Below are 23,658 nucleotides of genomic sequence, written 5' to 3'. Positions count from 1 at the left end.
ATTACATGGAACATGCCAAAACTGATTGGATCATCAACATGTAGATGAAGAACACTCACCAGCAGAAGATCCAACTGTATCGAGTTGTCAAATCTAGCCAACTCATGTACTAAGGCAAGTGGCTCACCAAGGACTAAGTTCAACAAAAGTTTCCCCATCTCATGTAGGCACTCAACGCAATGTGGACCATTGCTTCCTAAGGGGGGAGGACTAATCTAGGTGGATATTGGTGGCCACCCGCCTATTCCACTTAGACTCCCAATGTTGTTTCTTTTCAGCTTCCTTAATTATAGCACAAATTACTATTTCTGGCATTTTTTTGGGTCCTAAACTTCTCGAGCCATTTTGAGGGACTAAAATATGTTTTTAAGGAAAACGAAGAGATCAGAAAAGTATTCAATTAATATAATTAAGATTTTTTAGCTTCCTCTTCTAGATCTTAGAAACGAGGTATTGTGATAGCCAAACTGAGATCGTATGCCAAAGTTACGACCCCGGGAAGTTGATGTACCAATTTACCCAAACGGGGCCCACAGTTTTGGCACTTCATCTCCTAGGGTTAGATTTTTGGATGTTTAGGGTTTTCCATTGTTTCTCAATAATAAATAGGCCTTCGAGTACATAGTTCGGAGGCATGTAGCCACCACATCTCTTCTCAGAGATAAGCTACCATCGTTTGAGCTAGTTTATTTCCATTTCTATATGTAAACATATTTTAGTTCTTTGATATTGATGAAATGAAGTTTTATTTATGATGCATATCTGTGCTTATGTATATATATGTATTTTTTTGTGTTCCTACATAAGTTTGGATCATATATGGAACCATAATTGTGAGACCCTCCCCCCCACATGACGTCATGAGGGGAACGAGGGGTCTCGCATTTCCTTCACAATCGTTAATCGCTCGTTGCGTTACCAACCATTGGATGAGCCACAGGGTTTTGTGACCCTAGAGGTTTTGTATGTGCACCATAAGGTTTTTTTCCAGCGATAAAAGTTTGGGACACCTGTCTTGATCTAGATGGAAAGGGCTTACATGAATTGGAGTCGTCGGATGGAGGCTAATATCGGAGTGCCAAAATTTTCAAGTTTTGCTATAATAGGAAAACCCAATTTGTAAAAGGTCGAGATCCTAGTGGGGCACCAGTCCAACATGGTGAATGATGTGGTTAGGAGGGTGACAGGTGCCATGATTGTCACATGGAACCCGAATTTAGTCATTTGGTAGGAATAAGTGGGCCAAAAATGAGTGACAGATGCCACTCCTAGTGAAGGCCACATGGGGGTTGTGATGTCACCTCGGGTTGATGCCACCTCGATGATCTCTTAAGGGGGCATGGTGCAAGGGTCCTAGGAAAAATGTCTAGGGCAGGGAAAAGTAGCATGACATAATCTCGAAGGATTTAGGCACTAACGTCACACTGAAGAATTTAGGCACTAACGTCACCCAGGAGGCTTAGAACAATGACGTCACACCAACATTTAAAAGAGGGGCATGCATTTGTTGGCTTTAGGTCAGGCTGACCCAGGTTTGATCCTTTACTGCACACCAACAAAACCCTCAATCATTGTCCCTTTCGGCAACGACCTACAAGCGGATCGCAGTCTCACACGAAGTGACTATGGGAGGATGCAGAACCAGGTTTTTGCAACCTTAAGGGATGGTGCGATGTGGTATTTTTGTGTTTTCTTGTACTTAACATTCATAAATTACTTCACATTCATATATTACTTTTCCACATTACATTCATCACTTAAAACATATCATATACATCCATAAAACTTCACTGTACTGAAATAAAGTGCAACTACTACGCTAAAACAAATAATAAGCAAATATAAACATGAAGACACATATTTTGTGGTGGTTCATCCCAATGTGGGACTACATCCACAAGAACTATTTCTTATAATAGAGAATGTGTACAACAAACAGTTCTTGGCCTGCGCACTCAGCTGTAGAGCCTCGCCTTCCTTCCAAAGTACAAATCAACAAGATACAACCATAACACAGATCTGGATCATAAGATGATATAATGATTCTCTTCTTTACTATTTGACCCTATTATATACTATTACATCGAGGGTCCATCATTAAATACCATGGTCCACATGCCATGGTCTCTGCAAAACAAGTAGCTAAAACCATTAAATTTTATAAAATAGTATTCTTTTACAAAAAGGGAGGGGCTTCGACCCGCTCCGAAGCCCATATACTGCGCGGTCCATTTTGGTGCTCTACTGCTCCACTGCATGGTCCACTTCGCGCTCCGCTGCATCCTATACTTCGCACTCTGCTCCCCAAAACACAGAGTCTTCATCAAAATCTAGGCCAAGTTGGTTTGCGCACAACAGGGAAGGTGGGGTCTCGCATTTCATTCACAATTGTTAATCACTCGTTGTGTTACCAGCCATTAGATGAGCCACAAGGTTTTGCGACCCGAAAGGTTTTGTATGTGTGTCATAAGTTTTTGTCCAGTGACAAAAGGTTGGGATGTGTGCCTTGATCTATATGGAAAGGGCTTAAATGATTTGGAGTCGTCGGATGGAGGCTAATATCGAAGCACCAAAATTTTCAAGTTTTGTTATAATGGGAAAACCCAATTTGTAAAGGTCAAGAGCCTAGTGGGGCACCAGTCCAACGTGGTGAATGACGTGGTCAGGTGGGTGACATGGTGCCATGATCGCATGACACATGGAACCCAAATTTGGTGATTTGGTAGGACCAAGTGGGCTAAAAATGAGTGACATGTGTCATTCCTGGTGGAGGCCACGTGGAGGATGTGATGTCACCTCAGGTTGATGCCACCTCAATGATCTCTTGAGGGGGCATGGTGCAAGGGTCCTAGGAAAAGTGTTTGGGGCGAGGAAAAGCAGAATGACATCACCTCGAAGGATGTAGGCACTGATGTCACCCTGTAGGATTTAGGCACTAACATCACCCAGGAGGCTTAGAACAATGACGTCACACCGACATCTAAGAGAGGGGCACCACAGAGAAACACCGAGATTGATGTCTCAGGACAAAGACTTTGTCATCAAGTAATGTAGGAGGGGTTTTTTTATCTCGGACCATAAAGCTTCAAATGGAGGCATAAGGAATAACGCCCGAGATTTTAGTCATGAGGTTACGTGTCAAGGTGGCCCCCATTGACTAGTTTGCATTATTTTCCATGTATGATATAATGTATATATCCATATTGCAAGTCGTGGAAAGGAAGGGGTTGTGCATGGTGATGTGGCTTAGGCCCTAGTGCCAGTTACTGATATAAATGATGTGGACCCACTTGAGATGATATGGCTGTGATGTGGGGAGCCATGTGGTAGTATAGGATGATATGGCAAAGTCCAATGACATGGTTGAACTAGATGATGTGGCAAGAGGTCTTTCAACTAAATCTTTAAATGGCCATAACTTGCAATTTGTTGGTTGGATTGAGGTAAAGTTTATATTGTCAGAAACGTCTCGACGATATGAACGCAATGACGATGTTGCTTTTGAGTTTTGAGGAGTTTGAAAAAGGATGAAAAATTTAGACCCCATTTCTATAACAAGACCTTGGAGGTTGCGTCATCATAGTAACTGCCTCCTTCTACCCTTAGTGTGGGCTATGAGTGGTAAGGGGGTATTTTACAGAGTGGTATTAGAGCAAAGGTTCAACATCAAACCTTTGGAAATCAAATGAGGTTTTAAAGCAAGGTGATAGGTGCTAAAACATTATGGTTATATGGATTGATCATATGTGTTGTTTAAAGTATTTTCATTGTGATATATGCATGCAACACGATACTCATGATTGAAATGATCTCATTGTTATTGACATGCTAACTTGAGGTGTAATGTTTCAACTAACCTTACACCAACAAACTCCCAACAACAAACCAAGGTGATGATTTGCGTTATGCATCTATGTTTTAATTAATCTAAAAGTTATGTGTGTGTATGATAGCACATAAGAATACAATTAGAGTTAAAAGAATGAGAACCGCAATGGTGCAATATAGCACTAACATGTCACAACATGGATATGAAGAGGAAATATCAGTTGAATAGAGAGGATAGGCACACTCTCTTGATTGGATGAATACACTGAGGAGATTAAGGGCAGAAATTAGGAGTTGCAATGATGACAATAAAAATGCATGTCATAGCACATGAGAGGAAAGCAGAAGTGAATACAATCATATTATATAGCCTTTAAAACTTACAAAGGCAAAGGAAATGTGAGTCGGGGGCTAGCCATAGGGACAAGAAAAGCCCCTTAGAACAAGAAGAAAGAACAAATGCATCAGATGGGAGCAGATCCAGAAAAAGATAGAGGTTTCCAGTGAAGATACAATAAAAGGAGGCACTTTGTTAGATACTTTGGATAAAAGGACAAGCATCCACAAGCATCAATTCAAAGGCACTCATAGGAAACATCACAATCATCATAATTTTCATGCCGAAATGAGGGAAAAGGAGCACATGCTAGAATAATTCAAGAAGGCCAAGCCTCACACATTTTATGGCGAGATGGGGAAGCCAGAAGATGTTGAATCTTGGCTGCTCAGGGTGAAGAAATTATTTAGAGTACGCAACTACAGTGAGAACATGAAGGCAAGGCAAACATCTGGTAGACGATTTAAAGAATTTGATGAACATAAGGGAGGAAGTGTTGTCTTGGAATGAGTTTTAGAAACATTTCAGAAGCAAATACTTGTTTGAAAGGTATTTTGCCATCAAATATGAGGATTTCTACGAACACAAAATCAGGTATATGTATGATGAGGAGTGTATCATTAAATTAATAGAGTTATTGTGGTATGTGCCTTACATCAAGGAGGAAAAGACAAAAGTTCAAAGATTTATTAGTGGGATGCCATAGTCATTCAAGGATAAAATTGAATTTGATGAGCCACAAACCTTAGAGGACGTAGTCAGAAAGCTAAAACACTCTTACAAGCAATCTAGGAACAGGCTAGAGCTTAAGGTTGATTTGAATACAAAAGTAAGTTTCGAAATAAGAGGAAGAAGCACAAAATTTTGGGTAAAAGGCCTAATGAAAAGGCAAGATGTTTCAATGCTAATAGAGGTGAAACTCATCAGAAGTTCGGCATTGGTAATAAAGACCGACTTGCTCAGGTTGAAGGTGAAAAGACCAAAGTCTACAAAATTGGACTCTATAAGTGTTGGACTTTTGAGGAGAAACACCTAAGAAAGGATTCCCCTCAAAGTAAGAATGATGGTTCAAGGTTGTACAACGTTTAAGAAGCCGAGACAGTTCAGGATGTCGCTCATAACTAGTGAAGAATGCAACTAGCTTGGGTCTTCATAATTTTCAATTTACTCATGTCATGATGTAATTTTTATGTATCTATCAAAAGAAGAAATGAAATGGTGTAAATATCAAAAGAAAATTTATTTTTGTAAAGCGTGGGTTTCATGCTCAAGTCATTTGTTACTAGCTCAAGCATCCATTGAATGCTCCTAGGGTTTACATGAGTCAAAGTTCCCCTTTCATAATGTAAAAATCCCATTCAAGCACTTGTATCAAAGAAAGAAAAAATATTTTTATGTTTGGAAATGTCTAGTAGGCTCCCAAGACCAAGTGAGCGAACCCAACATATGTCAGCCTAGAGAGGGCTTATGGAACCACTTGAAGGCTATAAAAAGGCAGGAATTTGACCTCATTTCACACATAAGTACATTACACATCTTACATTTGATCTTTGGCTTGAAGAAGAAATGCGAAGGTGTCAAGAAGCTGAAATAATCTAGCGAAGAAGGAGAAACGTTCTTAGAAAACTCAGAGGTCTGAAAATCTGCCTGGATAGCTCACACATGCAAGTAGCCTAGGGATTTTAGGCATGCAACAAGTCTGAATTGCATGAAGGTGTTGCAGACTTGGTATGTGAGATTGAAAGGCTAAAAGAGCCCTCATCTTGAAGAATATTGCTTCGGTACCACTTGGAGAATTTGTTTTGCATTGGAGAAGGAAGATTGGATGGTTGGCTTGGTGAGGTGGTAGCCATGTATAGGTTTTGTTCTTGACAGTCTCCCTTGAATTGATTCTATAATAAGAGAAGTTCTTTATGGGTTTTACCTTGGGGGGGGGGGGGGGGTTTACCTTGGCTTGGAGCCTATATCTTGTGTTCATCTTTGTATGGTTATGATCTTTATTATTTTGGCATTTGTTTGATGATGAGAACATAAGCATAATCAAGAAGAAGAACATAATGTCACAAATAAATGTCAATATAAAGGAAATATTCAAATTTTATTGTTGTGCTAATCAATTTTCCAACAAGAACATTCGTATAACCTATGCAACCATGGAAAATAGACAAGCTGGTAACTAGACGTCAATTTTCGAGATGGTTAACTAAATACGGGTGGCATATCCATTTTATTTTTGTTGAAGCAAATATATTTAAATTGTAAATGAATTGTACAAAGGTTGAATTTGTTCATTGTGGTTGGTTTCAGTAAAGGGACTGAATGGAATCATGGATAGGGCTTGGGCTAAGATTTCACTCATGAAACATTAAAAAATATCGGAACTATATGAGGATTAATTAGTTGTGCTTGTGGAATGTTTATGTATTTTGTGTTTCACAATTGATTCCATGTTTGGTTTACTATTTGACTGTTGATTTATGCATGAGCATTGTTTATGTTTTGTGTTGTTGTTATTATTTGTTATGAAGTTTTCATGTCCTTTTCTTTTTCCTTCTATGTCTTGGGTCTTGGGAAAATTATTAGGTGTGGAAATAAGATAATGGGGCTATGGGGAAGAGCTTAGTGGAATCCAACGAGGAAAGTAAACCCGAATGAAGCCCAATGTATGAATAAAGGGTAGTTGAAGGCACAAAGGAAGAGTGTGACAACCAAGTGGGATGGTTGGGTCCATGGGAATAAATGCACAGGGACAAGGCATCCATAGGAATGGCATAAAAGGGGAAGTTTCCTAAATTTTAAAACTGCATGACTGATATGTGCATGCATTGAAGTGAATCCTTTGTATTATGATGTAATGAAGGAATGGAGGCATAGGCTAGAGCTTAAGGCGGATTTGAAGGCCAAAGTGAGTTTCAAAATTAGAGGAAGGAAGCACAAAAATTTGGGTTAGGGGCCCGCGTAAAAGGAAAAAAATTTGACCACTAACAGAGGTGAAACTCAACAGAAGTTTAGCGCTGCTAATAAAGACCAACTTTCTCAGGTTGAAGGTGAAGAGGCCAAATTCTAAGAAAGAGGACCCTAAAAGTTTTGGATTTGCAAGGAGAAACACCTAAGAAAGGATTCCTCGTAAAGTAAGAATGATGGCTCAAGGTTGTACAACATTCAAGAATTCAAGATAGTTCAAGATGTGGCTCAAAACTGTTGAAGAAAGAAACTAGCTTGGGTCTTCATAATTGTCATTTGACTCATTTCATCATGTAATTTCTATGTATCTATCAAAAGAAGAAAGGAAATGATGTAAAGATCAAAATAAAAATTATTTTTGTAAAGTATGGATTTGATTCTCAAGTCATTTGTTACTTGGTAAAGCATCCATTGAATGCTCCTAGGGTTTACATGAGTTAAAGTGTCCTTATCATATTTTAAAGTCCCATTCGAGCACTAGTATTAAAGATAGAAAATTTAATTTTATGTTTGGAAATGTCTAGTACACTCCTAAGACAAAGTCGGCCAACCCAACATATGTCAGCCTAGAGAGGGCTTATGGAGCCTCTTGGAAGGCTATAAAAGGGTAGGACCTCAACCTCATTTCACACATTACATGCATTACATTTGATCTGCGGCTTGAAGAAGTAATGTGAAGGTCTCAAGACTCTGAAAGAACCTAGAGAATAAGGATAAATGTTCTTAGATAACTCAGAGGTATGAAATTATGCCTAAATCGCTCACATGCGTGAGTAGCCTAGGGTTTTTGGGCATGCAACAAGTTTGAATTGTAGGAAGGTGTTTCAGACTTTCTATGTGAGATTTAAAGGATAGAAGAGCCCTCATCTTGAAGAGATATTGCTTTACTTTCCATTAGGGACTTTGTTTTGCATTGTCGAAGGAAGATTTGTTGGTTGGCTTGGTTCTTGGTGGTAGCCATGGTCTAGGTTTTGGTCTTGGAAGTCTTCTTTGAATTGATTCTATAAGAAGAAAAAAAAATTCTAGGTTTTTCCCTGGCTTGGAGCCCATAGTTTGTGTTCATCTTTATATGGTTGTGATCTTTATTGTTTTGGCATTCGTTTGATGATGAGAACATAAACATAATAAAAAAGAATAACATAATGTCAAGATGAAGGAAAAAGTCAAATTCTAATGTTTCCTCAGACAATTTTCCAACATGGTATCAGAGCTAAGGTAAAATGCATAAGTAGTTGGAAAATAATTAGTGTTTAAAGGGTTCCAAGTCTAGCAAAAAGAGGTATGTCTACATTATCGAGCCATATAGAAGCAAATCCAATATTATGCAAGTGACCAGAGGTTTCTGAAGTATTGAAAGAGGCTTAAAAGCTCTACAGTCATTCCTATAAGAGGCCTAACCTAAGCCACAAGTTCTATTTCACTTATCAAGAAAAGTGAGTTCTAAATTTTGAAGTTTGGAAGGCCCACAGTGGACTAGTAGGACAACGAAACAAGGCACCTTGAAGAGGATTGAAGACTGAAGTTGGTACAAAACATCTGAGGGTTGTTTGGAAAACTATTACAATGATAACTAGAGGGTCGAGGCTACAGAATGAGAGCATAAGTTTGAATTAGATCATTTGGTACCTGATCTACTATTAAAGAAAAAAAAATAAGGAAAGGTTGTTATCTAAGTATTGCTTGAATCAAGGAAGCAATAACAAAAATTGAGTTAGAAGGATTGGAATGGTAACTATAGTATACCTTAACCATAAAACAAAAGAAGCAACAACTTGCCATCTTGAATTAGCATCAAATTTCTTGGGATCATTTGAGGCAGCCTACAACTGAAATGAGTCTTGAAGGTGGTGTTGATAAGAAGATCATAATGACAGTAAAAGTTAAAATGCTTTGAATTGTAAGCATGGAAGACAAAGGTACGTATAGATGTTTTATGCATAGATTAATAAAGGGTCTGCATAAAATAAAGAAATGAAATGCGTTAGGGTTTTGCTACTTGATTGGTAAGAATATAGGGTTTGTAGGCTTCACTTCGTTGAAGGTTGTTGGTATCTAGGGACTATACACCCTAGATGGATCTTGGATTATAAAACCCTATTCAATGTGAAAACCCTAATCCTAACAGGTTTGTTCCCTCGTAGAAACCCTAGCTCTTGATATCTAGGTATTACAAGAAGAATCCAGGACATGGTAAACCATAACATGGGTTGAATTGGATAAACCCTAGGATGTGGCATCTAAAACCTATGGTTGTTGTTTCCAAAGGAATTTTCAACGAATTTAGGATTTGTATTTAAGAATCCTAGGATTTTCCCCTATAAGAAAACCATGGAAATCCTAAATTATCAGAAATAATATCATGCTATTGTCCTTGTGTGTTTTTCGTGGTTGTACTTGTCAGTGAATATTACAGGTACATAATGAAGGAAGTAAAATGAGAAGAATGGATAATCAAAACATTTCTTATGCTTGTTAAATCATGATGGAAGGAGGGAACAATAAGGACCCTAAATGAGTTAATGCTAACAAGTTTGTGAAAGTGTAAGCATGGATAATTGTGTTTTATAGAAGAATATTGATTAAGGATGGCATCATAGATAAAAGCACGTGAAAGTAGCATATTTACAGTCTACTTGATTGAATTTCTTTAAAGAATCATCTAGTCTCTCAAGGATGAGAAGGTTGGGACCATTGTGCATAATGTTCATCCATACGTTACCTAACATTATGTTATAGGGAGTCATTTTAGTAAGGTGGATCTTTAAGATCCTATAAGAACCATTATTTTTAAAGGTTCTTGGAAGAAGCATTATGACAATGATTAGTATATATTCCAGATTGTATGGGAACAATACTTTTAAAAGGATGAAGGAATGTAGTAGGTCAAGTTACAGGATCATTATGGAATACATATAGCTAGATGATTATGTGAAATATTAAGAATGCATGTTTTTAAAGTAACTTTTGGGTAGGATTCATATAATCCTGTAAGAAAAATTGGTCATAAATTATGCATAGTGAATCTTTCATTTGGTTGTGTGATACCTAAGAAGATGGATGTGACTTACTTTAGAACGAATTGAATATTAAGGCTTTCTCGCAAGAATATATATATTAATATCAACATCTAGTATAATCTTCAGAAGAAAAATGATAACTTGGTAATCAAGTTCGATCCTTGGGCACTCTGATGCATGAAGGAAGATTCCAGTGGAGATGGACCATAAGGATGTTGATGCTTCACTAAGAAAGCCGTCATGATGAGGTAAGTATAATATTAATAATTGCTATTGGTTATCTGGTTAACATATTGTTTTTCTACCTGGAAGGATGTTGTAGGAATACATGATTACGGTTGAGGCACGTTCAGTTGTGTGGATATAATATTTGAAGAATATTGAGGGAAGCTCAATATCTGATATCTTGCAACTATGAAGTCAAGATGTACGCATCTTTGGGTTGAAAGGTAGTTATACGAGGAGATAAACTCGACGTAAAAGTTTGTACTACAAATCATTTTCATAAGGAAGTTATGATCAGCTTGAAGTTTAGAAAGGCTCAATATAATGCCTTCATTGATTATGACAAGAATAAAGTGATGTTCAAGATTGATGACATGGAACCTGTCACAAGATTGAAGGAGAAAGGATGGCTCCATGATACTAAGAAAGGAAGCTTGATATAGTGAGATGCAAAGGAAAGAGGGAACCATGCAACTATAAAGAACAAGTATGGAAACAAGCTAGAAATCTCGTGGCTATGAATTCTCTAGTTGAAAAGGAAGTTAGGAATCTCCTTGAATAAGTAAAATGGTATATTATTCGATTAAAAGGAGAATAGGGACATCCTCTCTAGGTGAGAGGAAGTGATGTTGGACATCAAATGTGCATTATTTTATTCATGTGCCATGCACTTTACCAAGACTAACAATCATAATTATAAGTGAAGGCCTTGAAGAAAGAATAGTGGAGGATTGAATAAGAATTTGTGGTTTCCTCAAGGATAAAACACCTAAGAAAGGAAAGGGACTGACACTCTTTGAGGATAAGACAAGTATCCAAGATAAGCGTGGTCGAAGAGGACTAGTATTCTTTAAGGATCCATGTTTGGGAATCCAAGATAAGAAACTCCTAAAATGACATACAATGTGGACATCTAGATGGGGTATGTGCCTTGTAGAGGTAGTGCGGTATCACATGTAAATCCTCCCAACATCATGCTCTTGAATGAAGTAGAGATTGTCTAGTTATACCTCAAAGACAATGTTGGTTGATCATAATATTGATGCTTACAGATGCATTATCAATTTGACTCTTCTTATGAAAAATTCTCAAAGGGAGTATTGTCCTTGTATCGATTGGACAATTATTAATACCTCCCTCATTAAGAGGGAGTGTTGAAGAATGTAACTAGTTTCGGTCTTCATAATTGTCATTTGACTCATGTCATGATGTAATTCCTATGTATCTATCAAAAGAAGAAAGGAAATGATGTAAAGAACAAAAGAAAATTTATTTTTGTAAATCATGGGTTTCATGCTCAAGTCATTTTTTACTGAATTTATTTTTGTAAATCATGGGTTTCATGCTCAAGTCATTTTTTACTGGCTCAAGCATCCATTGAATTCTCTTAGGGTTTACATGAGTCAAAGTGTCCTTGTCATATTGAAAAAATCCCATTTGGGGCACTTGTATCAAAGAAAGAAACAATATTTTTATGTTTGGAAATGTCTAATAGGCTCCCAAGCTAAATTTAGATAGCCTAGCATATATCGGCCTAAAGAGGGCTTATGGACCCTCATGAAAGGCTATAAAAAGACAGGACTTCGACACCATTTCACACATAAGCACATTACATATCTTACATTTGATTTGCAACTAGAAGAAGGAATGTTAAGGTCTCAATAAGCTGAAAGAACCTATAGAAGAAGGAGAAATGTTCTTAGATAACTCAGAGGTCTGAAATTATGCCTAGATAGCTCACACATGCGAGTAGACTAGGGCTTTTGGCCATGCAATAGGTTTGAATTGCAAGAAGGTGTTGCAGACTTGGTATTTGAGATCGAAAGGCTAGAAGAGCCCTCATCTTGAAGAGATATTGCTTCGCTACTCTTTGGAGACTTTTTTTTCATTTGAGAAGGAAGATTTGATGGTAGGCTTGGTTCTTGGTGGTAGCCACGGTCTAGGTTTTTGTCTTGGAAGTATCCTTTGAATTGATTATATAAGAAGAGAAGTTATTTATGGGATTTCCCCCTTGAGGGGTTTTACCCTTTCTTGGACCTAATATCTTATGTTCATCTTTGTATGGTTGTGATCTTCATTGTTTTGGCATTTATTTGATGATGAGAACATAAGCATAATCAAGAAGAAGAACATAATGTCACAAATAAATGTAAGGATAAAGGAAAAAGTCAAACTATAATGTCGCCCTAATCAATTTCCCAACAAGAACGTGCCTAGAAACTATGCAACCATGGAAAATAGGCAAGCTTGTAACCAAACATTAATTGTCGAGATGGTCAATTAAATGTGGGTGGCATATCCATTTTATTGTTGTTGAATCAAATGTAATTAAATTATAAATTAATTGTACAAAGGTTGAATTTATTCATCGTGGTTGGTTTTAGTAAAGACACTGAATGAAATCGTGGAGAGGGCTTGGGCTAAGATTTCACTCATGAAACATTAAAAAATATCACAACTATATGGGGATTGAATTGTTGTGATTATGGAATGTTTATGTATTTTGTGTTTCACGATTGATTTCATGCTTGGTTTACTATTTGATTGTTGAATTATGCATGGGCATGCTACCTTATTTATGTTTTCTGTCATTTTTATGAATTATTATGAAGTTTTCATGTCCTTTTCTTTTACCTTCTATGTCTTGGGTCTTGGGAAAATTATTAGGTGTGGAATTAAGATAATGGGGTTCTAGTGAAGAGATGAGTGGAATCCAATGAGAAAAGTGGACCTGAATGAAGCCTAGTGTATGAATAAAGGGCAGTTGAAGGTAGGAAGGAAGAGTATGACATCCGAGTGGGTTGGTTGGGTCCATGAGAATAACTGGACAGGGACGGGGCATCCATGGGAATAGCATAGAAAGGGAAATTTCCTAAACTTTAAAATTGCATGAGCAATATGTGCATGCATTGAAGTGCATCCTTTGTATTATGATGTAGTGAAGGAATGGAGGCATAGGCTAGAGCTTAAGGCTGATTTGAAGACAAAAACAATTTTGAAAATAGAGGAAGGAAGCACAAAAATTTGGGTCAACGGCTTGAGGAAAAGGAAAAATGTTTCACCACTAATAGAGGTGAAACTCAACAGAAGTTCAAGGTTGCTAATAAATACTAACTTTCTCAGGTTGAAGGTGAAGAGGCCAAAGTCTATGAAAGAAGACCCTATAAGTATTAGACTTGTGAGGAGAAACACCTAAGAAAGGATTCATCTCAAAATAAGAACGATGGCTCAAGGCTGTAAAACCTTCAGGAAGCCAAGGCAATTCAGGATGTGGCTCAGAACTATTGAAGAATGCAACTATCTTGGGTCTTCATAATTGTCATTTGATTCATGTCATGATGTAATTTCTATGTATCTATCAAAAGAAGAAAGGAAATGAGGTAAAGATCAAAAGAAAAATTATTTTTGTAAAGCATTGGTTTCATGTTCAAGTCATTTCTTACTAGGTAAAGCATTCGTTAAATGCTCCTAGGGTTTACATGAGTCAAAGTGTCCTTTTTATATTGTAAAATTCCCATTCGGGCACTTGTATCTAAGAAAGGAAAATATTTTTATGTTTGGAAATGTCTAATAGGCTCCTAAGACCGAGTCATCTAGCTCAACATATGTTAGCCTAAAGAGGGCTTATGGAGCCTCTTGGAAGGCCATAAAAAGGTTGGACTTTGACCTCGTTTCACATGTAAGAACATTATTACACATATTACATTTGATCTGCAGTTAGAAGAAGGAATGTGGTGGTCTAAAGAAGTTTAAAGATCCTAGCGAAGAAGGAGATATGTTCTCAGATAACTGGGAGGTCTGAAATTCTACCTGGATAGCTCAGATGTGCGAGTAGCCTAGGAATTTTGGGTATGCAATAGGTCTGAATTGCAAGAAGGTGTTGCAAACTTGGTATGTGAGATCGAAAGGCTAGAAGAGCCCTCATCTTAAAGAGATGTTGCTTCACTGCCAGTTGGAGATTTTGTTTTGCATTGGAGAAGGAAGATTGGTTTGTTGGCTTGGTTCTCGGTGGTAGCCATGGTCTAGGTTTATGTCTTGGGACAGAGACTTTGTCATAAAGAAATGTAGGAGGTTTTTTTTTTTTTTTTTTTTTTTTTTTTTTAAGAGAGTTATAAAAGAGGAGCACCACAGAGAAAGACCGAGATTGATTATCCCGGACCATAAAGTTTCAAATGGAGGCGCAAGGAATAACGCCCGAGATTTTAGTCCTAAGGTTACGTGGCAAGGTGCCCCCCATTGATTGGTTTTCATTATGTTCCACGTATAATATAATGTATATATTCATATTGCAAGTCATGGAAAGGAGGGGGTCGTGCATGGTGATGTGGCTTAGCCCCATGTGGCAGTTGCTGACAGAAATGACGTGGACCCATTTGAGATGATATGGTTGTGACGTGGGGAGCCACGTTGGAGAGTCCAGTGATGTGGCAAGAGGTCATGGCAAGGTGCCCCCGATTGACTGGGTTTCATTATGTTCCACGTATAATATAATGTATATATTCATATTGCAAGTCATGGAAAGGAGGGGGTCGTTGTTAGGTCCCTATAATACTAGTGATTACCCCATTACAATTGTAGTTGTATCCCTTATTAATATTGTTGTGCCCCTATTGTCCCCATATTGTTATTATTGTGCCCCATAGAATCCCTCTTTTGTTATTTTTGTGGCTTTATATTATTATTATTAGGTCGGCTGGGTTATATTGTGACTCCTTAGACTCCTATATATAGAAAGGAGGTTTTGTCATTTGAATCATCCAAGAATTGTTCATTTATGTAATGTAAAGGAGGTTGCCTCCTCGAAGAAGCTGAATTCTAAGGCGTTGATCTATCTTTTCTATCTTTTTGTGAGCTGGTTTCATAACATTTGGTATCAAAGCTTTGGATTCTAGGGTTGCGCCGCTCAAAATAGGTCGTCGTGGCATTTTCACTATAATTTTTATTTTATTTTATTTATTATTATTATTATTATTTTTAAATTTTATTATTATTATTATTATTATATATAATTTTTTTTTAATTTTATTATTTTTTTTTTGCGACATTTCATGAGCTAAAAAAACCCATTTGAGACAAAATTGCGCTGAACCTCGGGTTCGAATTTCAGAGCTTTTCGCACTATATTTGTAGCGATATGATCTGAGGAAGTTGGTCATTTTGCAAACTCCTGAATTACATTCCAAACAGGTGACCTGGGGAAAATCGTCATAACTTTCTCATTAAGCATCGGATTGAAATTTCATAAGTAGGTAAAAAAAGAGGACGGACTGTAGTTTCTTGTCTATATTTTTTAGAGCCAAAGGTCGAAACAGTGACTTGTGGCACGTCATACAAGTTCGCTCTACTGAACTAGTCTATAATCAGGTCACCGTGGAAGATTTGGCATAACTTTTCCCTGGAGAATCCAATTTGGATCAAACTGGTGGCATTGGAAAGAGGACGCATAGGGCTACTGCAGGTCGCAATTTTCAAAACTAGATGATCCGAAATTACAGAGATACATCAGATTCAATATCAAGCTTCGACAAAGTGAAAAAAGGTGTGTAGTTTTTTTTTAAATTTTTGCATAAGCTTGGTTTGAAAAATTAGTTTGAAGGAATTCAAAGGGCATAGTAAAGCATTATTATCGATAGTTGATGCCCCGAGGAAAGAAAATGCAAACCCCTAGTAAGCAACTTGAAAGCTCTAGCATGACTCATGAAGAAGAGGAAGAAATGCAACATGATATATCAAAATTACGAGACCAAGTGCAACAAGTGTCACTTGCACAAAAAGTAACAGAATCTAAGATGGATGGTTTAAAGAAAGATGTAGAAGCTAAGATGGATGGTTTAAAAAAGGCGTAGAAGGTAAGATGGATTATTTAAAGAAAAGCGTAGAAGCTAAGATGAATGACGTGGAAGCTAAGATGGATGATTTGAAGACAGATTTGAAGATAGGCATGGAAGATTTGAAGACAGATTTGACAAAGTTTCTATAAGAAATGCTTACTAATGGTGAAAGGGTAGTAAAGGAAACTCATGATGAGAACAAAAGAAATGTTAATCATGATTTCATAGACTCTAATGTTGGACCGAAGACCCACCATATTCCAAAAATCGATATGAGGAAGTTTGATGGCAAGGATCCTGCAACATGGATATTACAGATGGAGCAATTTTTCGATCTCAATACGTATTGCAACTTTATATTTGGAACCAAATCAGTTTGTATGGTATCAATGGCTTTGCTCTCGTAAACAAATTATCACTTGGGCAATTTTTATGGAAGAATTGACAACACATTACGAGGATATAAAAGGCAACACTTTTTTTAGCGAATTGATAAGTCTCAAACAAAACGGTTCAATAATGGAGCACATTGAGGAGTTCCAAAAATTGAACATAAGTGTAAAAAATATTCCAGAGGAGCATAGGATTGATGTGTTCATAGGGAATTTAAAGGATAATATCCAACATGATGTTCGCCTTTGGGAACCTGATTCATTAGAGAAGGCATTCAGATTAGCAAAAAAAATGGAAAGCAAAATTCTGGCAACCAGGAAGCATACCACTCACAACTATAAAGATGGAAGTGTTGTTGCCCCTAGTATTCCACAACCTATAAGTTTCACACCACAACAATTGGAAGAAAAAAGAGCAAAAGGGCTTTGTTACAGTTGTGATAGCAAATACACTAAAGGTCATAAGTGTGCTGAGAATAAATTATTCTACATAGATTGTGAAGAGGAAGAAGAAAAGGAGCAAGAAAGGTCAAAAGAAGAGGATATACTCCAGGAACAAAGCCTAGATAAAGAAGAAATGAATCTGACCATATCTTGTAATGCATTGGTTGGAATTGCCACTCCTCAAACCATCAAGATAGAAGGACAAATCAAGAAGAAAAAGGTAATAGTGTTGATTGATTCAGGAAGTACCCACAATTTTATTCATTGTAAGATAGCAAAAGAATTGAATTACTTCCTATATCCAACACTAGAGTGTCAAGTGATGGTTGCAAATGGAGGAACGATAAATTGCTCTGGAAAGTGCCATAATATTAAGATATCCATGGGAGAATATGTATTGACTAGCCCAATACTTTCCATTCCAATGGGAGGTGCTGATGTTGTACTAGGAGTCCAATGGCTACAATCTTTGGGTACAATAGCGTTTAATTTTCAAGAACTTTTCATGAAATTTTCTGCGGAAGGAAAGGAAGTTGAATTAAGGGGTATTGCAGGGAAACTAGGAAATATAATCAGCTCTATTGGTATGACAAAGCTTCTAAAAAAGGATCAAAGAGGTGCAATTGCACAATTATGTTTGCTAGATGTTTCCATATTGGAATCATCTATTTCTCCAGATCTCCAAAAAGTCTTGGACAATCATTCCAAGGTATTTGAGACTCCCAAAGGTCTCCCACATATTGTTGATCATGATCATGCTATTCATCTGATTCCAGGAAGCGTTCCTCCAAACATCAGGCCGTCTCCAAACATCAAGCCGTACAGATATCCCTATGCCCAAAAAAGTGAAATTGAACGTATGGTTGCAGAAATGCTAGGGGTTGGTATAATTCAACCTAGTTAATGTTCTTTCTCTGCTCCAATAGTATTGGTGCACAAGAAGGATGGATCATGGCGCATGTGTCCGGATTATAAGGAGCTCAACAAGCTCACTATTAAAGATAAGTTTCCCATTCCGGTCATTGATGAATTACTGGATGAATTACATGGATCAATTTACTTCACCAAGTTGGATATTCGTTCAGGATATCGTCAAATCAGAATGAAGACTGAAGACATTCCGAAAACAACATTTAGAACTAACGAGGGTCATTATGAATTTTTGGTCATGCCTTTTGGCCTTACCAATGCACCTTCTACATTTAAAGGTTTGATGAATTCCATTTTCAAACCCTTCCTTATAAAATTTGTGTTAGTATTTTTTGATGATATACTAATCTACAGCAAGTCTTGGAAGGATAATGTTGAACATGTTGACAGGGTGCTACAACTATTGGAGGAGAAACAATTATATGCAAAAAGATCCACATGTTTCTTTGGAGTACAAGAGGTGGAATATCTGGGTCATATTGTATCTCATGAAGGAGTTAAGGTAGACCCTAGCAAAATTAAAGCCATTAAGGAATGGAAAATCCCCACATCCAAAAGCATCTGTGAGGATTTCTCGGGTTAACAGAGTATTATCGCAAGTTTGTTAAGAATTATGGGAGAATAGCAACACCTCTAACAACATTATTGAAGAAAGATGCATTTTCATGGACTCCAAAAGCAACAAAGGCCTTCAAACATCTTAAAGAGGCAATGTGCCAAGCACTGGTCTTAGCTACACCGGACTTCACAAAAACCTTTATTGTGGAACGTGATGCTTCAGGAAATGGAATTGGTGCTGTTTTAATGCAAGATGAAAGACCCATTGCTTTTGAAAGTCGTCCAATCAAGGGAAAGTTTTTACACAAAGCTATTTATGGGAAGGAAATGTTGGAAATACTACATGCACTTAAGAAATGACGACCCTACCTAATGGGAAGACACTTCAAGGTAAAAACGGTCATGATAGCCTTAAATACTTTTTAGAACAAAGATTATCCTTTGAAGAGCAACAAAAGTGGGTCACAAAGATGTTGGGTTATGACTTTGAAATCATCTACAAAAAAGGGAAACAAAATGTGGTGGCAGACGCACTCTCAAGAAAGGATGAGGATGTGGAAGCATTGTTGTGTGCCATTTCTATTATCCAACCAGATTGGATAAAAGAAGCAAGGGAGGAATGGAAGAATGATGAAGAAGTGTGGGCACTTATTCGAAAGTTACAACAAGATTCCAGTACATCTGATACATTTAGTTGGAAAAATGATTCGTTATGGTAGAAAGATCGCTTATACCTATGTAAGAATTCCCAACTCAAACAAAAGATTCTTATGGAATTGCACACTTCTCCCTTAGGAGGGCACTCATGATTTTTAAAAACTTACCACAGGGTTAAGAAGGAATTTTTTTGGGATGGCCTTAAATCGGATATTCAAAAGTTTGTGGCGGAATGTTTGGTTTGCTAACAAAATAAAGTTGAAACAATTAAGACCCCGAGTCTATTACAACCTTTATCCATTCCAAGCCAACGTTGGGAGGAGGTTTCAATGGATTTTATCACAGGTTTACCCAAGTCTGAGGGAAAGAGTGTCATCATGGTGGTAGTTGACAGAATTACCAAGTATGCACACTTTTGTGCATTATCACATCCATTTAAAGCCAGTACAGTTTCTACTGCATTTATGGAAACAATTCAAAAGCTACATGGAAACCCAAAGATTATTACAAGTGACAGAGATCCCATTTTCACTGGAAATTTTTGGATAGAATTATTTTCTTGTCTTGGTACTCTGTTAGCTCATAGCTCATCTTATCATCCTCAATCTAATGGGCAAACTGAGATAGTAAACAAATGTTTGGAAGGATATCTTCATTGCTTTGTATCTGATAAACAAACACAATGGGTCAAATGGTTGCCTCTGGCTGAATGGTGGTATAACACTTCCTTACATACAACAACAAAAATCACCCCATTTATGGCACTTTATGGATATCAGTGACCATCCATCACATCATATTTAAGTTCAAGCAGTGGAACATCGCATCGAACATCAACAACAAGTCCTCCAACTCTTAAAGGATAACCTCGTGTTGGCACAGAATAGAATGAAACAATAAGCAGATCAACATTGCAGCGAAAGAAGCTTTGATGTAGGTGATCGGGTATTCCTACGGCTACAACCATATAAACAAATGTCCCTTAAGCAAGCTAAGAAGGATAATAAATTATCACCAAAGTATTATGGTCTGTACAAGGTGTTGCAAAAGATTGGTACTATGGCATACAAATTGGAGCTTCCTGCAGCTTCTCGAGTGCAACCAGTTTTCCATGTTTCATGTTTAAAGAAGGTTATAGACAACAAGCTCCCAGTTCAAACAATATTGCCAGAACTTGACGAGGAAGGAAAAATTATATTGGAATCGGAAGCAGTCACAAAAACAAGAACTCGACAGCTACGAAATCGATCAATTTTGGAATATCTCATCAAGTGGAAGAACTTATCCGTTGAAGATTCCAAATGGGAGGATGAGAATTTTATACAGAAGCATCCAAAACTACTCAAGCATTGAGGACAACACTTTTTTGAAGGAGAGGGGCATGTTAGGACCCTATAATACTAGTGATCACCCCATTACAATAGTTGTATCCCTTATTAATATTGTTGTGCCCCTATTGTCCCCATATTGTTATTACTGTGCCCCATAGAATCCCTCTATTGTTATTTTTGTGGCTTTATATTATTATTGTTAGGTCGGCTGGGTTATATTATGACTCCTTAAACTCCTATATATAGAAAAGAGGTTTTGTCATTTGAATCATCCAAGAATTGTTCATTTATGTAATGTAAAGGAGGTTGCCCCTCGAAGAGGCTGAATTCTAAGGCGTTGATCTATCTTTTCTATCTTTTTGTGAGTTGGTTTCATAACAGTCGTGCATGGTGATGTGGCTTAGGCCCATGTGGCGGTTGCTGATAGAAATGACGTGGACCCACTTGAGATGATATGGCTGTGACATGGGGAGCCACGTTGGAGAGCCTAGTGATGTGGAAGAACCAGCTGATGTGGCAAGAGGTCATTGGACTAAATCTTTAAATGGACAAAACTTTTGATCTAGTGGTCAGATTGAGGTAAAATTTATATTGTCGGAAAGGTCTCGATGAGACAAATGCAATGACGATGTTGGTTTTGTGTCTTGAGGAGTTCAAAAAAGTAAAAAAAAAGACCCCATTTTCATAACAAGACCTTGGAGGTCGGGTCATTATAGTAACAACCTCCTTATACCCTTAGTGTGGGCTATGGGTGTTAAGGTGACATGTTACAATGTAATTGATCAGTGTCCTTGGTGCATATTCAAGGCCATGTTCTCGAGGAGGTTGCATCCTGCTTCCACCACCATTATCTACTTTTCATTTCAAGTAAATTTCCCATAATTTATGCCACATGAGTGAAGATATGGTTTTCTAGTTCATGCAATTTAGAAACCAAATTGTATTTTGAAAACCTATTATAATGCACATTCTCCTCACGACTTTAAGGAGCACTCCTAATCTCTTGCAACAGATGAAAGTCCGTTTGACCTCTAGAATCACCAAATTATTCTACTAGAAAGGAGATATATCCACTACTTGTAGAAACTACTACTTTCTTCAAATGTCCAACACAAAATCGCCTATGAAAAGAGATAATTGTAAACTAGTCCAATTTCCATCCACTGCACTAAACACTATCTTAAGAGTGCCAAAGATTGTGGACATTGATAATTTTCTAGGGAGAAGGCTTCTTGGAAGCTCCTAGCACCAACAAGAAGCAAAAGTAACAGAAAAAACACCATAAAGCAACTTATCATACTAAAGAACACCAAAACAATTTTTTTGTGGAGCGGGGAATTTGATCTCACCACTATCTCAAATAACAAGTTTGGATAGGAGATAAGCAAGTAAGATTAATGGTTGGCATATTCGACTAATGGACTCCCATATATTCACAATACTATATATATGATGGATGAGATATGTGGGATGTGCTAGGTTGTGACTTATATTTCCAATGCAACATGCCATGAGGCTAGTCACGTGCAACTTATTACCATGAAAAGTGTCATGTCCATGCTGAGATTTAAAAGATGAGGTGATCTTACAAAATGCCACAAATCATTAATTCCCAAATGTTTAACCAATTTTTATAATTTGCCTAATATCTACTTCATTGTTGAAATCATATAACATGAATGAATGTGTAAGAAGAGAACGATTTTTTTTCCTTGCATGTTTCCATCCACATTGATCCACAACCACAATGGACGATAAAGAAAGGATTAACCCTTGGCTCTAAATTATTTACCATAATTGACGCTGAAGGATTTATCATTGGCTCTTAATGATTTTCCACATGGTTTATGATGGTGATGAAATATCTTAATGTTACGAGAGAATACATCCCATTTCTTTAGCCACTTTAAACTATTAACATAAGATATAAACTTAGAAAATGGTAAGATCCCATCCCTTATAAATTTCTAGATCTCTTTTTAATCTGTGAGAATGCCCACACGTACTATCTCGCAATCCTTTGAAAGTTGCACCAATTAAGACAATAGAAACCATAACCAAACGCTTATTTGGGAAAGCTCTCAACAATGGGGGCATTAAGGAGTAATCGAGCTCAAAACACAACTCAGGGATTCTTGAAGCAAGCCTAACACTGAGTGGGCTATGATCTCCATAACATCATTGTATCTGGTTGTCCCTGGTCCATTGGAAATGGCAGCAAAAGCCAAAATCGATCGAAAGGAATATATGAGTCAACTAGGTCTTTGGATATAGTCCCACAGAGCATTTCGCTTCGATCAAATCAATCAAATTCACCTGATAGAAGGCTCCCTATTAGAGTCGGCAAAAAAAAAAATCGTGAATTCAGTCGATCCGTTGTTAAGACGGCAACTGGGTCGATTGGCAGACAACATCAAACGCTTTAAACTGCGTTTCAATGTCGGTAAAATTGCAGTTTTGCATTGTTGTATTTACAACTTCATGGTTTTGGCCGGAAGAAAATGTCGGAAAGAGGGGCGTCTTAGTTTATGCTTAGTCCACGCCGAAGAGGAGTTCCACGCCCGTTTGGGACACTCAGAACAAGCGATTTCTTCCGATAGTTAGTCTCTTGAAATTTGTATTGTGCAGAATGCCTGGTTGCAGCATCCGAGCCGTATGGGTTCTTAACAATGCCGACAATGTCGTCTTTTCTAGGTAAGAACGAATTCTATACCACCATCAATTTCTTCTCACTCTCAAGCTATTTTATGTCTCCTGGGGTGCAAAACTTGATTCCGGTGTGGTTGAATCTGTTTCTCCTTGTCAGGCTCAACCTAGGTTCAATTCCCAAGACTAGCTTTTACTGATTTCTATCTTCCCAATTGCAGGCATCTACAAAATTTGTCCCTTCCAAGCGATTACGATGTGGCCTTTTTTTTTTCTCAGTGAACACTAACCTACGGAGTTTGTACATTGGTTCTTAAGCATTATGCACAACTAAATATCTTGTCTGAAGACTGCTCTGTAGAAATTTGCATGGGAATATAATCTTCTTCATTTTCCTTTTTATTTTAATAAAAAATCTGGTACTCTTGTTACTAGAAGGCCTACGATTGTCAACCCTTTACAGAGCCTCTTCAGACCGGGTAATCCATATGATGTGTA

The 23,658-nt window shown here is 37.5% G+C and overlaps 1 protein-coding gene across 2 annotated transcripts in view; it reads left to right on the top strand.

Moving 5' to 3' along the window:
• Positions 1–22,505: 22,505 nt before the first annotated feature.
• Positions 22,506–23,658, top strand: part of LOC149179403 (clathrin adaptor complexes medium subunit family protein) — a 215,448-nt gene continuing 214,295 nt past the window's right edge. The window contains exon 1 of one of the 2 annotated variants that reach the window (XM_089420648.1): positions 22,506–23,208. In XM_089420648.1, coding sequence (XP_089276774.1) covers positions 23,144–23,208 — 65 coding nt within the window. In that variant the 5' untranslated portion in view covers positions 22,506–23,143. The remainder of the gene's footprint in view (positions 23,209–23,658) is intronic. The other variant, XM_089420647.1, reaches the window with a different exon arrangement.

Source organism: Pinus tabuliformis, chromosome 4_1 (assembly GCF_031772625.1).
Source record: "Pinus tabuliformis cultivar Carrire ecotype Pingquan chromosome 4_1, CPIR1, whole genome shotgun sequence".
NCBI lineage: Eukaryota > Viridiplantae > Streptophyta > Pinopsida > Pinales > Pinaceae > Pinus > Pinus tabuliformis.
The sequence above is the reverse complement of the archived record's forward strand: the minus strand, read 5'-3'. Positions and strand labels throughout refer to the sequence as shown.